We start from the raw sequence: 14,691 nt of genomic DNA on the forward strand, positions 1-14,691 counted from the left end.
GGTCCTTCTCCTACCTGGCCGCCAAGACCTGGAACTCCCTCCCGACCGACCTTCGCCTGACCCAAGACCACCTCTCCTTCAGGAAGAAGCTGAAGACCTGGCTGTTCGAGCAGTAGCGGCACCCCCACCCCCCCCCCCCCCAGCGCCTTGAGACCCTACGGGTATGTAGCGCGCTCTATAAGTGTCACTGATTGATTGATTGATTGAAGCTGCGGACCCACACCCAGAACTCCGCCAGCACTATCCCCCCTGACCTCGCAGCCACCACCTACTACACCTCTACCCCCAGCACCCCAGTAAATGGCCCACCTGCTGTTAACGCCCGCCACTCCCCAAGGACAGTCACAAATATCTCCACCGCACATACTAGCAGCCCCTCTAACATGACCCTTCTTATCCCCACCCATACCCCCTCCATCCCTCCCCCCCCGGACAGAACATCCCCCACCCACAACACACCACCATTTGAACAAGCCACCGCCCAAAGTTTATCCACCCCCCCCTCCCATCCCCCCCTCGACAGACACCTCTTCCTCCCCATCTCCCTCTCCACTCCCACCCACGTGTCTCTCACACCCGACACAACAACTCCCACCCACAACACGCCTACATCTGCACACCCCACTCACTCGGAGTTTATCCACCCATCCACCCCATCCCCCCCACGGCAGACACCTCTCCCTTCCCTGCTCCCTCCCCACTCCCACTCACAACGCCATCCCCCTCCCAACACAAGATACAGAACACACCTCCTCCCTTACCCTAGCACCCCCCTCTCTCCCACCTCCTATTCTCAGCCCTCACTACCCTCCTGTCTCCCCCACTGTCTTCAACCTGCACTCACTCTTCTACTCACCTGCACCGTCTCCCACTGAAGTCATTACCTATGCTTCCCACCCACCGCCTGCCTCACCTTCACCACTCACACCCCTCGCCCACAAACACGTCCACACCTTGAATACCATCCCACTCATTAGCACCGCGGAACACCTCAGCAACCCTCCTGACCTGACTTTATCCACCCTCCAACAAGTCAAAGAGGAAATTTTACAAATCAAAAAAGACGTCCACGCAATCAAAGACCTTCTCTCCTCACAGCCCAGTCTACCTCCCACCATCCCACTACCCTACAAACGTCGCACCCTCCCTACATACACTCGCCCCCGACGACACCAGCAATGGTCTACTATCCCCGTTCGCAATAATTCCCACCGCCCCCGTCGTGTTCTCAGCCCCTTGTCGGACCACGACCTTTGCTCTCTCCTGCGCTCTTATGGCCCAGGTCCGGTAAAAGACTTTTCCAATTCGCACATCCCCATACCCACAAACCCTCTGAGGCTCCCAACACTCAACAACAGAGGCTCCGTCCCCAACAACCTCAGGAAAGTTCCCCTCACACTAGAAAGCCCGACCACCCTTCTCTCTCCCAAACTCAAATGCATCCTACTAAACTGCAGATCGGCCCAGAGACATTCCTCCGACATCGCGGATCTTGTCTCAAATAGGGAGCTAGACCTAGCCATTCTAACGGAAACGTGGCTCACCGAAGCCTCTACCCAGATTATGGACATACTAGTCCCCCCCAATTATCACATCATTAGGCTGGACAGGTCTCCTGGCAAGACGGGCGGGGGAATTGCATGCATTTTTAAGAGCAACCTCTCCGTTACTCAAGTCACCTCCCCCTCCCTTTCCTCTTGTGAACTCCTCTGCCTAGACATCACCAGTGAGGGCAGACAAGTCTGTACTTTACATCTCATCTATCACCCGCCTGGCGACAATCTCATATTCACCCAACAAGTCATGGACCTGATCACTTCCAATGCCGGTCGGCAGACCACTCAAGTCTACCTGGGTGACTTCAATCTCCACTGGAACGATCAGAAAGACACCGTGGTGAATAGTCTCAAAACTTTCCTCAATGCGCTTGACCTCACCCAATTATGCGATAAACCAACACACGACAAAGGCGCGATACTCGATCTCATCATTGCCAAAGAGAACGCTATTCAACTGGAGGCGATTCTACCCTGCGATTGGTCAGATCACCACATTATCACCTTCTTTATCAATGAAAAAGTTAAACCTAACCCTACTCAACCAATCAAATCCAAAACATGGAAAAGAGATCTGAAGAATCTTAACCCCTCCACCCTACCTCCCCTCATCGGCAACCTCCTCCTTCCCCCTTCAGGTGCCTCAGATGTTCAATCACTGACTGACCACTACCTTGACTCTATGAATACAATTGTCAATGAAGTCGCCCCTCTGCAACTGAAGAGAGTCTCCACCAAAATTTCTAACCCCGGGTATGATGACAGACTCAATGACGAAAGGCGTAATATGCGAATGGCAGAGCGCACCTGGAGATCGGACCCTTCAGCACTGCATCTCAAAAAGCTTAAGAACAAGAGAAATGCCTACTTTAGGAAAATAAAGCGCACAAAATCGGACTTCTTCAGCCGCCAGTTGGACCAAGCGAAGAATAGGCCAAGAAAGCTGTTCGAGCTAATCAAGACCCAAACAAAGGCACAACCCACACAATCAAATAGCACAACAAATGACACCCCACACTGTGAAGCCTTCTCTGCTTTCTTTAAACATAAGACTGACAACATAAGAAATGACCTCATCATGGATGTAATTAGATACTCCAACTACACCAGAATGGCAGACACTCAACCTAAAAACAAGGCATCCTGGCAGTGCTTCGATACCTATTCGGAAGAAGCTATACACAAACTGCTCTGCACCTTGAAGCCCTCTATTCACCTCACAGACCCTCTACCTGCTAATGCTGTAAAAGACTTTATCCCCTTGCTCCTCCCTCTCTGGACCAAGATCATCAACAGCTCTTTGCAACAAGGACACATTCCAGACTCCCTTAAGGTGGGGCAAGTCACGCCTATACTCAAGAAACCTACAGCTGATCCGTCTGACCTAAACAACTACCGGCCCATCACCAATATCCCCACCCTGGCCAAATTGCTGGAGAAATGTGTCCAACTCCAACTAACAAAACACATTGATCAATTTGACCTCCTCAACCCTCATCAATCAGGCTTCAGAGCGAAACATAGCACGGAAACAGCTATGACACACATAGGAAACAGCTATGACACACATAATTGATGACGCCCTCCAAATTCTGGATCGCAATGAGTCCTGCCTCCTCATCCTTCTTGATCTCTCGTCAGCATTTGACACGGTCAAACATGAGAACTTGCTGGAGCTGCTAAGTACTAGAATGGGGCTATCAGGAACTGTTCTCAAATGGTTTTCGTCCTTCCTTCACAACCGGTCTCAGAGGTTCAAGATCGACAATGTACTATCTACACCTGTGCCTGCAGATCTAGGGGTTCCACAAGGATCCACCCTCTCCCCTACACTGTTCAACCTCGTTATGGAACCCCTCGCCACCTTGCTTCAAGCATCCAAGGTTCAATTCCATATGTACGCTGATGACACACAACTCTACCTAAAGCTACAATCCCCGGAAGATATCAAACACCTGAATTCCACGCTTATTAACACCCAATCTTGGCTGGCCGATAATCACCTCAAACTAAATGCTCTGAAAACTGAGTTCCTACTCATCTCACCCCCGGCGAAAATCTCCACCACCCAAACCTGGCTCAACAACCTAACAGCACTCAATGTCCAACCTACCATCGTGGACTCGGCGAAATCCCTAGGCATCACACTCGACGCCAAGCTCGACATGCAGCAGCACGTCAGCAAAGCCACAAAAGCAGCTAATTTCCAAATTAACACGCTGAGGAAAATTAAACCCTTCCTCCCGGCCAAAGACTTCCAAACTGCTGTACAAGCCTTAGTCATCCCTCGAATAGACTACGGAATTGCGACCCTCAGCGGTCTCCCACTATCCACAACAGCACCCTTAAGAGCCTCCCTGAACGCTGCCGCGAGACTCATTACTGGCTCTAGAAAGCATTCGCACATATCCCCAGACTTAAAGTCTCTAAAATGGCTGCCTTTTGAAGCCAGAATACAGCTAAAAATTGCAACTATGACACACGCGGCCGTGCACCACAAGGCACCCAACTACCTCGCTCAAAAGCTGTCTATATCAGGAGGTTCGAGATCCAATAGGAGTACAAAAAATCTACTCCTGAAACCTCGTAGATTCCGGAAAGTGAAAACTTACAAACGCTCCTTCTCAGGAATGGCACCCAGGATCTGGAATGCGCTCCCTCCTGAAACCAGGCTAATCTCCTCCACTGCACTCTTCAAGAAAGAGGTGAAAACAATCCTTCTGGCCAAGATCTCCTGATCGCTACAGATGTTGGTTCAGAGACTCTGCATTGCGTTGTACCACTGCTCACCCTAACCCCTGGCACTATACTCTACTTGTTGGGGGCACTACTATGATACTATCTTACTACCGACCAAGATATGATACACGTTGGTTTACTGATCCACCTGTACACCGTTGTAGTGGGATCAATGACTTGTGCTGTTCTATATTACTTCCTTACCTGATTGTATATGGATTGGTTTTATGAATGTTTTTATTATCCATGTTATTACCATGTTATTGACTATTATACTGTTCCCAAACTCTCTGTTTACTCCTACTGCCCCTTCCCTGTCTTTGTGAAGCGCTCTGATATCTGTAAGGATCATGTTCGCGCTATATAAAACTTTGAATAAATAAATAAATAAATAAATAAATATCAAATCAAACACATTTATAGAGCGCGCTACTCACCCGCAAGGGTCTCAAGGCGCTGGGAGAGGGGGGTGGGGGGGGGGAGGGGAGGGTGCTGCTACTGCTCGAAGAGCCAGGTCTGGAGTTGCTTCCTGAAGGAGAGATGGGCCTGGGTCAGTCGTAGGTGGGTGGGGAGGGAGTTTGACGTCTTGGCCGCCAGGTAGGAGAAAGATCTTCCTCCGGTGGTGGTTCTGCGAATCCGTGGGACGGTGGCGAGGGCGAGGCTGGTGTGTCGGAGCTGTCGGGTGGGTGTGTAGAACGTGAGGCGGTTGTTAAGGTATTTGGGGCCCATGTTATGGAGAGCCTTGTGAGGGTGGGTGAGGAACCTGAACGTGAACCTTTTGCTGACGGGGAGCCAGTGCAGGTCTCTCAGGTGGGCAGAGATGTGGCTGATGTCCAGGATGAGTCATGCAGAAGCGTTCTGTATGCGCTGGTGTGTTTTCTGTAGTTTGGCTGTGGTTCCAGCGTAGAGGGCGTTCCTGTAGTCCAGTCGGCTGGTGATGAGGGCCTTGGGGACCGTCTTTCTGGTTTCGGTGGGGATCCACCGGAAGATCTTTCGGAGCATGCGCAGGGTGTTGAAACATGATGACGAGACGGCGTTGACTTGCTTGGTCATCGTGAGGGAGGAGTCCAGGATGAAACCCAGGTTGCGTGCGTTTGTCCGTGGGCTTGGGGGCGGTGCCCAGAGCAGGGGTTCAATTTCAGACGGCTCAGCTTCATCCATTCCGCAACGTCTTTCATTCCTTCCTGGAGGTTGGCTCTGGCGGTTGCGGGGTCGTTGGTGAGGGAGAGGATCAGCTGGGTGTCGTCAGCGCAGGAGATGATGTTTAGGTTGTGTTGGCGTGCGATGGCTGAGAGGGGGCTCATGTAGACGTTGAGGGTGAGCTGAGTGAGGAGCCTTGAGGTACGCCGCAGATCTTGGTGGCCGCTGAGCGGAAGGGAGGGAGGCGGACTCTGAGTTCTGTTGGAGAGGAAGAGGGTGATCCATTCCAATGCCTTTCCTTGGATCCCGGCGTGGTGGAGGCGGTTTGTTAGCGTGCAGTGGCAGACTGTGTCGAATGCGGCCGATAGGTCGAGGAGGATGAGGGCAGCAGTTTTCCCGTTGTCGAGCAGGGACCCAATGTCGTCGGTGGCTGCGATGAGGGCGGTCTCGGTGCTGTGGTTTGCTCGTAATCCGGACTCCGATGGGTCCAGGGAGCCGTTTGTCTCGAGGAAGGCGGTTAGCGGTTTGTTGTTGACGGTCTTCTCGATGACTTTAGTGGGGAAAGGGAGGAGCGAGATGGGGCGGAAGTTCTTGAGGTCCGTGGGTTTCTTCAAGAGAGCGTTGATCTCCGCATGCTTTCAGTTCTCCGGAAAGGTGGCAGATGCGAAGGATTTGTTAATGATGTTCCTGAGTTGGGGTGCGATGATGGAGTCGGCTTTGTTAAAGATGTGATGAGGACAGGGGTCGGCTGGAGAGCCGGAGTGGATGGTGTTCATCACGCTGGTGGTGTCTTCAGTGCTGACGGGGGTCCAGGCGCAGAGGGTGGTGGTGGGGGGGGGGTTGGTTTGGTGGTTGGGTGCGTGGTCTGGGCACCGAAGTTGTTGTGTATGTCGGCAATCTTGTGGTGGAAGAACGAGGCGAGTACGTCGCAGAGGTCTTGCGAGGGCGTGATGTAATTGTTGCTGGTGTTGGGTTTGGAGAGCTCTTTAACGATGCTGAAGAGTTCCTTGCTGTTGTGGGTGTTGTCACCGAGCTGAAGCAGAATTCCATCAACAGTCTTCCCAATCAATGTGTTGTCACATAAGGCTATATGAAGATTAAATGAAGGTCTGATATGTCTTAGTATATAATGTTTAAGAGGATGTACTTTTTCTTCACATCACTGTGGTTTATTACAACCCACATGGTCTTTAAGTACTCATGCAGTTCGATGTCTGATTCAGTAGACTCTTTGGGGAAATTATCCCAGAAAAAATTCTCAAAAAGGCATAACCCACACATGGGCGGTTGTGCACCTGAGAAACATTCTCAGGGTATCTTTTGGCACGATTAGGCACAAGTATATCTTTTTTGAGCGAAGGTAGGAGAATTCAGGGGATCGGCCACGCCCATCCTTAACATCTGAAACGGAACCACTTGCAATGATCCTGGGAGTCATGGTCTGGTCACCTGACTTACGAGACTTCTGGCTAGTTCAACAAATCCATCAGAATGTTTCCAGATCTACACTCCCATGGGACAAATTTTTTTTTTGTCATCTTGACCCCAAGGAATCCTGCAAGAAGAACTTATACGTAAGCATCACAAGGAACATCTTTTGAAACTACAGCATTAGCAGCTGGTCCTGGGAACAATCTGCTATTAACACCAGGACTGCCACGTAGGCCCTCATCACCAGCAAACTGAACTACGGGAACACTACGTAGGAATCGCTGCATGCCTCTTCAAGTGACTACAGACAAAACGCAGCAGTAAGACTCGTCCTCAAACTCTCCAAACGGACCCACATTACTTGTCGCCGTGGCAACAGCAGAGGACACTTCTTCTCACACCTGGTGGCCAAAGCTTGGAACGACCTTCCCTACACCTCAGGGCCGCCTCATTGCTCTGGGAATTCGGGAAGGGACTCAAGACCTGGCTGTTCGCACGAACAGATCTCAACATAGTAGCTAGCAACTCTAGCCCCCGAAAACCTCGCCGGTGATTTGCCGCACTGTACAAAAGCTTGATTGATATAGTACCTCACGCACGGTCGCTTCAGCTGCTTCACCTTCAGTCTGCATCTAGGGTTGGGTGACTGATCATGGTGGGGGTAGGAAGCTGGCTCTGTATATACTATACCAAAGTGAGGTGTAGTGTGCACAGAGTCCAGTGGAACCCCGAAAGTAGGCAGAGGTAAAAGTAGATAGCACCTTACGCTCTATTTGTGGTTGTGTGGGCGAGCGGTGAGGCTTTATCAGAGGACAGTGTTAAGCATTTGTTGTACAGTCAGGCAATTTGTTTGTATAAAAAAAATAGTAATTTTATTTCTAGAACCAAGCCAAGCCTGGTTCAGGTAAGTGAAATAATACTTTGCAAAATCTTATGTAGTGATTTACAGTTGAATGCAGTTGGTTGAATTACAGGTAAGTCAACAGCTCGAAATTACTTTTTAATTACTTTACAGATTGCTGTGCGTGTTACTTTTTAAGTTACTTTTGATAATCAGTGTGATATGCCTAGAAATCACAGAAACATTTCCTAGACAAAAGATAAGTATCACTTTTAGTAAATTTGCAGTTTTTCAATGTTTCATTCAAACTAACATAGAAGAATTTTCAAGGAAAAGCAGTCAATGCAATCCTATGGAGGGAAATTAAGTTACCCATTTGTAGGTAAGTACTTATTCGTGGGCGTAGAACCAGGGTTACCCCAGGGTCAAGGATGCACACTCTCAGAACACCCTCAGCTGCACTAGGGCGGCTGGGTGCAGTGTGCTGAGGCCCAATGTTATCCAAAGGGCGATAGGGGGCCTCGGTTTGTGGCTGCTCACGAGCAGGCCACAAGGTTGTGGGAGCAAAGCTCCTTGACTTAAGCTCAGGGCACAAGGTGCACCCACAGCAGCACTGGGGCGGCCGGGTGCTGTTTTGGGGACGGGTGCCCTGTTTTTAACGGGAGCTGTCAGTTTTGGATTTTGGCTGCAGACTCGGTCCAAGAAGACTTCCGGGAGGAACCAACAGCTGGGAAGGTAAGTTGGATGACTCCGGGACGTAGGTGCACCTCGGGTTCTCTTCTCTGGGCGGGTGGATGCAGGGGTGTCTTTTGAGGTTGCATTTCACCTTACCAGGCCACTCGCGGTTGGGGGTTCTCTGTGCAGAAGCTGCAGGTGACGTCGGGGAGTCCTGGAAGGGTCAACTCATGGTGGACTCGGACTCTGGAGCGCTGGGGGACCTTGCTGGGACAGGTGAGCCACCAGGATTCGTGCCATAGGCATCGGGTGCAGTGGTGGTTCCAGGCGTCTTTGTCCTCAGCAGGTTCAGAGTCAGTCTTGGGAGTTTCTTTTGAACAGAGCTGCTGTTCAGTCTTTGTTGAAGGCAGTCAGTCCTCCCAGGGTTCTGAAGGTCGCTGACTGCAGGACAAGGCGACTGTTGGCACAGGATCTCGGGAAACTGCAGACGGGCTGGTAGGGCTGGGGCCAAGTCAGTTCTTCTCTGCAGTCTCCTCTGCTGGGCGTCTTCTTTCGTCCTTCGTAGGTTGCGGGAATCCGTCTTCTTTGTTCAGTGCTGCCGCCCTGATTACTGTATTTAGGGGGAGTTTTAGGGGTCTCGAGTTCAGTAGGTCAATGGGCTACTGACCTTCGGGTGACTACACCCTTGGTGTGCTCACCCCACTTGGGGGAGTGAGCACAATCCTTAACCTTGATTGGAGAGTGCCTGTCATCTGAAAGATGGCAGGCACTGAAGAGTGGGCTTCACCTTGCCTCACTCACTTGAGGGGTGGGGTTGGCAGAGGTGGGCACACCTTCTGGGCTGTTCTAATTTTTCCTGCCCATCTTCCCGCCGAAAAGGAAGGGAAACAGGAAAGGGGCCTGCTCCCGATAGCAGGAGAGGCTGGGGATCGCGTTACAAAGGCGGCAAGGCCTTTGAAGCTCCCCTGCCACAGATGGCTCTTCCTGGCCTGGGGAAGGTGTGAACACCTCCGCCCAGGAAAGGCTTTGTTTCTGTGCTCAGGGAGGCAAGGCTCCCACCCCAGGGGTCCAGAAACATGTCTCGTGGCCGCAGGCTGGTGTTTACCAGTCAGGGAATCCACCAGAGGCTGGTCGTTTTTCAGGGGGCATCTCTGGCATCTCACACTGGCATCACTATGGGTTTATTATGCTGAGAAGTATGATCCTAAACTTCCCAGATTTCAGTAAAGCCATTATGGTGCGGTGGAGTTTGTAATGACAAACTACCAGACCATATACTCTTTATGGCTCTACTGCACTTACAATGTCCAAGAATGGATTTTGACACTGTAGGAGTACAGGGCTCATGCAACTATACCCTCACCAGTGATATATAGTGCACCCAGCTAGAGGGGTGTCTTACCTATACAATAGGCAGTGGGTTGCAAGCATGGCACACAGGGATGTGTCTGCACCACAACGGTGGGGGAGGGCGGCGTGGGGGGTATGTGGGTGTGTGTGTGTGCGCGCGTGTGTGTGCGTGTACACAGGGCCTCTAGGGGTGGCACAATATGTGCTACAGCCCTTCGAGGCCTTCCCTGGTCACAGTGCCCTTGGTACCTTTTACAAGGGACTTACATGTGGCCAGAGCGGTGCCACTTGGGGTTACAAGGTTCAGTTTTGGGAAAGAACACAGGTTCTGGGAACATGATTGGCAGTGACCCAGGGCACACCAAGTCAAAATGCATCAGAAATCTGGCAAAGAGTGTTGGGGGGGTTTACTGCAACAGAAACAGTTTCCTACAGTAGGGCACTCCTGTGACAACAAGAACCATGCACTGGGGCACTTCTGTGACCACATGAACCGTGCTTTTGGGGGCTGTGTCTTCAGGAGCGCCTCTTACAGCTCCTCATAGGGATAGATGCTGCGGTTGTTAGGCATTGCTCACAGCTTACCCCTGGTTAAGATGTCTGAGTGCTCGCTAGCAGACTCAACGACAACAGGGTGCTACTGCAGTTCACCCCAGTTTAGGGAAGTCTAACATCTGTGTCTGATCCCATTGGATTGCTTCATGGGGGCTGTGGATGGAAGAGGCAAGTCAGCTCATTACTCGATGTGCTAGGTACTGAGGGAGATTAGGAGAGCGATTCACCAAAAAGGGCTCAGTTAGCAAAGGTGAAAGAGTGCAGTACAAGTTTACATCTTCTTCTGAGTTACCAATCCGTACCGGCTATAGGTACAACCAAACATCCAAGATACACTTGTTGTAAGTATTCTTTTCAGTTTCCTTGAACTTGAGTCGTCACTTGTCAGGGGTCCGACCAAAGCTCACCAATCAGTGGTTTTTATCTGCACATGGTCAATCAGTTGCAGTTTCATCACAGCTTCTGTAGCGCAGAGGGAGATGACGGACTTAACTTAAGGCTTCACAAACCACTTCACAAGAAGCCCATTCTAACACAATCATTTCCACAGAGGATCAAGCTGAATCAGACAATAAAATGGAAAGTGAAATCAAGCCCAAAAAATGTTGCTTTTGTTGATATTTTGTGGGCAGTTTCATGTTTTGTCTGGGTTGATATAACTGGACTATGTTTGTACGTCTGTTTATTGGTCTATTTGCTCCAAAAGCAATTACTAATAAATACCTACTAGCGCAATGCAAGATGAAGTCACATCCGCAGTTGATAGAAAAATGATTGACAGGGACAAAATGCCTATTATGACAGGCTTTGCAATTAATAAGGTGCCAAGACTAACTCGGTATTTTGAAGAAATTATTAACATGAATGCAGCTACTTACTCACGTATTGTAGTCTGTCCTGAAGCCCTGAACCAATTTTCTGTTGTGGTGTCGCAGAAGGGACCTGCACAACTAAAAAGAATGAAACAAACAGAAGAGCAGAACGATGAGACAGAAGGCGGCCTCCACTATTTCATACAGTTTTCTTGGGAGCACAATGACAACAAATATCGACGACATACTGAGAAAGACGCATAAAGATAACAGACTGCCCGGCAGTGGCGTACAGCAGATTACAATAAAACCCATTCCCCCCCACAGGCTAGCATTATAAAAGCTATGTCCCCAAGGAAGTGGCAGATTCCCAGCAGAATGAAAGTCAACCAGTACAGAAGCTGTATGCCTCCGAGTGCATTGCGACAGACTATCAAGCGCTTCAAGGGAAGAAAGATACCTCTAGGGCACAGTTCTTCAAACTGTGGGGCGCGCCGCCCCGGGTGGGGGGCGCGACACCATCTCAGGGGGGGCGCGCACTCCACCCTAGCATCTCATTGTTCCCCACTTTCCTAATCAATGTGGCACGACATTCCCATAATTTTGTCATGTTGAAAGCAAACCGTGAAAACAGTCCACTTTCGGTTTCACAGCGCAGGAGACTCCCTGCCTCCCACCGCAGATTAAGCTTTTCAGCTCTCGGAATGAACCGTCCCGGGAAGGTTAGTTCTTCACGGGAAGGAGGCAAAGTTTCTCTTTAAATTACATTAGTATGGGCATGTCAATTCTTCATGAATTGTAGAATGCGCACTTAATTGACTGCGTTAAAAACTTTCAGCTGGCTTTCCCTTCAGTTTCAATTATGCAACGATTTCATGAAGATAGTGTGGACATTTACTGAGTTGGCAACATTTAGACCCATTGTACACTGACAAATTTATCATTTGAGATTTAAAGCAAATTTGTTTCTGTGCCAATGATAATGTTTTTTAAACAACACATTTGGTGAGGAGAAATGCTTGCATGTTTATATTTTTCATGGGTTTGAGAAGGGCACGTAATGCAGTATCGTATTTTGTTTACTTTCATGTCATGTAGGATGATTCAAATACTCTGGGGACACTCACGGTCATTTAATAGTACATTAGCAGTTCTGTGTTTGGCAAGATGGGGCGCGGATACGGTTCAAGCAGTGCTTAATTAGAGCCGGTGGTTTCCGGTACTCACCAACGCACTTATCTCACAGGGTCAGGGCTACAATTTCTGACCCTGCAGGTGGTGGTCTCAAGATTAATTGCCGAACTTCAAAATAAAAAGAATATACCTTGCATGGTGACGGGCTGGTATGTTTTCATAGGCAGGCGTAGGTCTGTCCAGGTAGGCATGATTGTGTATCACCACGTTAGTGATGACGTCATCAAGCCGGTCATGAATCCAAGAAGTCACCATCAATAGATGGCTTGCATTCTATTCTCCGAGTCTGCTGCACCCTCCCACTGCCTGAACCTAAGCCTCCCATTGGATAATTGTAGCTGGGGGCTGCCTTATGACCGAGTTAAGGCAAGGAAGCTGCAAGAGAGCATTTCGAACTTGGGAGTGAGGGCTCGTGAGGAGAACAAACAAAAGTAAGTGTGGACTTTTCACTTGCTGAGTAGCCAGAGTAGTATAGCCTGCAGCCGTGCATTGCTACTATCCTCAATGTGCTCAATGCAGCTGTGACCACCACAACTTTTTGTGCGTTATGGAGCTACCTGCAGTGTCGGTGTGCTGCCTCCCAGCATGTTAATTGCGGAGTGTGAGTGAGCTCAATAGACGCAACAGCCATACTCACGTCTCACAGGCATTGGCAGCATTACGGCTGGGGACAGTGCTTGTGCTGTAGCAGGCAGGGTGACAGAAATTGCCGGATATGATCTGTGATATGCAGATGGTGGTCAATTATGTAGTGCACCAGATTCCAGGAATTTCTGTCAGGTGGGGGGGCGGAGGGGGCAGACATCTAAAAAGATTGAGCTGGGGGGGCTCAACCTAAAAAAGTTTCAAGAACACTGCTCTAGGGTGTCTAGGCAGAAGGAAGGGCGGCCAGGGGTGCAAAGGCAGAAGGAAGGGCGGCCAGGGGTGCAAAGGCAGAAGGAAGGGCGGCCAGGGGTGCAAAGGCAGAAGGAAGGGCGGCCAGGGGTGCAAAGGCAGAAGGAAGGGCGGCCAGGGGTGCAAAGGCAGAAGGAAGGGCGGCCAGGGGTGCAAAGGCAGAAGGAAGGGCGGCCAGGGGTGCAAAGGCAGAAGGAAGGGCGGCCAGGGGTGCAAAGGCAGAAGGAAGGGCGGCCAGGGGTGCAAAGGCAGAAGGAAGGGCGGCCAGGGGTGCAAAGGCAGAAGGAAGGGCGGCCAGGGGTGCAAAGGCAGAAGGGAGGGCGGCCAGGGGTGCAAAGGCAGAAGGAAGGGCGGACTGAAGGTCTGTTTGGTGGTTTTGTGCACCCAAATACACCTTGTGGGTCTAGTGAGTAGTGCTTGGCTTTCAAGTGTTGACCTAGTCCTTCTGATACCTATCCCAGGGGAACTTTGTAACAAATGCTGTAGTATTCGTCTGTAGTGGTTCATTCCATGACAAGTGCTCACTCTCCGACACCTACATTAACAGATAATCCACTCGTGATCCTGCATCTGGACATTGTTGTGAACACTTTTAGCAATTGTCCTCTTCATTTTGCCTTCGGCTTGGGTGCGAAGAATACAACTTTTAAATATTTAAGAAATAAATCCCAACTGCAAAACAAAAAATGTTTTTCGAAGGATACTGTCGTGTCTCCGGTAGGGGAGATTCTATATCTCAGATGTACCTGGCCACAAACATGGAGTTGTGCCGGATGGCTTTGCAGTGACCTCCATCTTCCTTTAGGCGGCCGGGGCATGTGCTGCGATAACCCTTACTTCGAGGTTGCAGTCTAACAGCAAACCCTTGACAAGAATCAGCACATAAGGACATTATTGGAAAGTGGATACATTGCCTTTTCACTAGTCTGGTGTGCGGGTGAAGATATGGCCCACTTTAGAGGCTGGTCGGCTTCCTACATCAAGAAGGGATGGTTACAGATCTGCATATGCTCCTAATGTGCCAAGTCCTCAGAACGAGTACAGCTTAAATGAATGCATCATCTTGGCAAATGCAATAGCGACCGAGGAACAAACCGTCTCTCAAAATAGTAAATCAATAACCGGTAGAACATTAAAGATGCAAAAATATTCACATCTGGAACTCAAATCATTGCACAGAAGTGAGCATAACCTATTTCCTATCTACCAAAATTGGTAATGCTAACCTGATTTGGGGCGGTACAGATGAAGCCTCCATTATGGCAACTGGTGACCAGGCCCATCAGAGACTTCTCCGAGAGAGAGCGCAGCCACGAACCACGGCCTAGGTTTGTGGGACAAATGTAGATTGAAAGTCTGCGTAGTGAGAGTGTACACAACGGGCGCCACACCCAGCCAAGAGGACAGAGATAAGTTTGTTGATGGTTACTCTATAAAACGAAAAGAAGCCATTAGAAAAAAATCTGACCTATCCATTTAGACCTCTGTCCCCTATTAAGCCGGG

The 14,691-nt window shown here is 50.0% G+C and overlaps 1 protein-coding gene across 1 annotated transcript in view; it reads right to left on the minus strand.

Moving 5' to 3' along the window:
- LOC144821695 (uncharacterized) overlaps positions 1-14,691 on the minus strand; it is a 130,488-nt gene that overhangs the window by 85,607 nt on the left and 30,190 nt on the right. The window contains exon 4 of the mRNA XM_078678913.1: positions 11,166-11,237. Within this exon, the coding sequence (XP_078535039.1) occupies positions 11,166-11,237 (72 nt within the window). The remainder of the gene's footprint in view (positions 1-11,165; positions 11,238-14,691) is intronic.

The sequence above is a fragment of the Lissotriton helveticus genome, chromosome 2_2 (genome assembly GCF_964261635.1).
Source record: "Lissotriton helveticus chromosome 2_2, aLisHel1.1, whole genome shotgun sequence".
Lineage (NCBI taxonomy): Eukaryota > Metazoa > Chordata > Amphibia > Caudata > Salamandridae > Lissotriton > Lissotriton helveticus.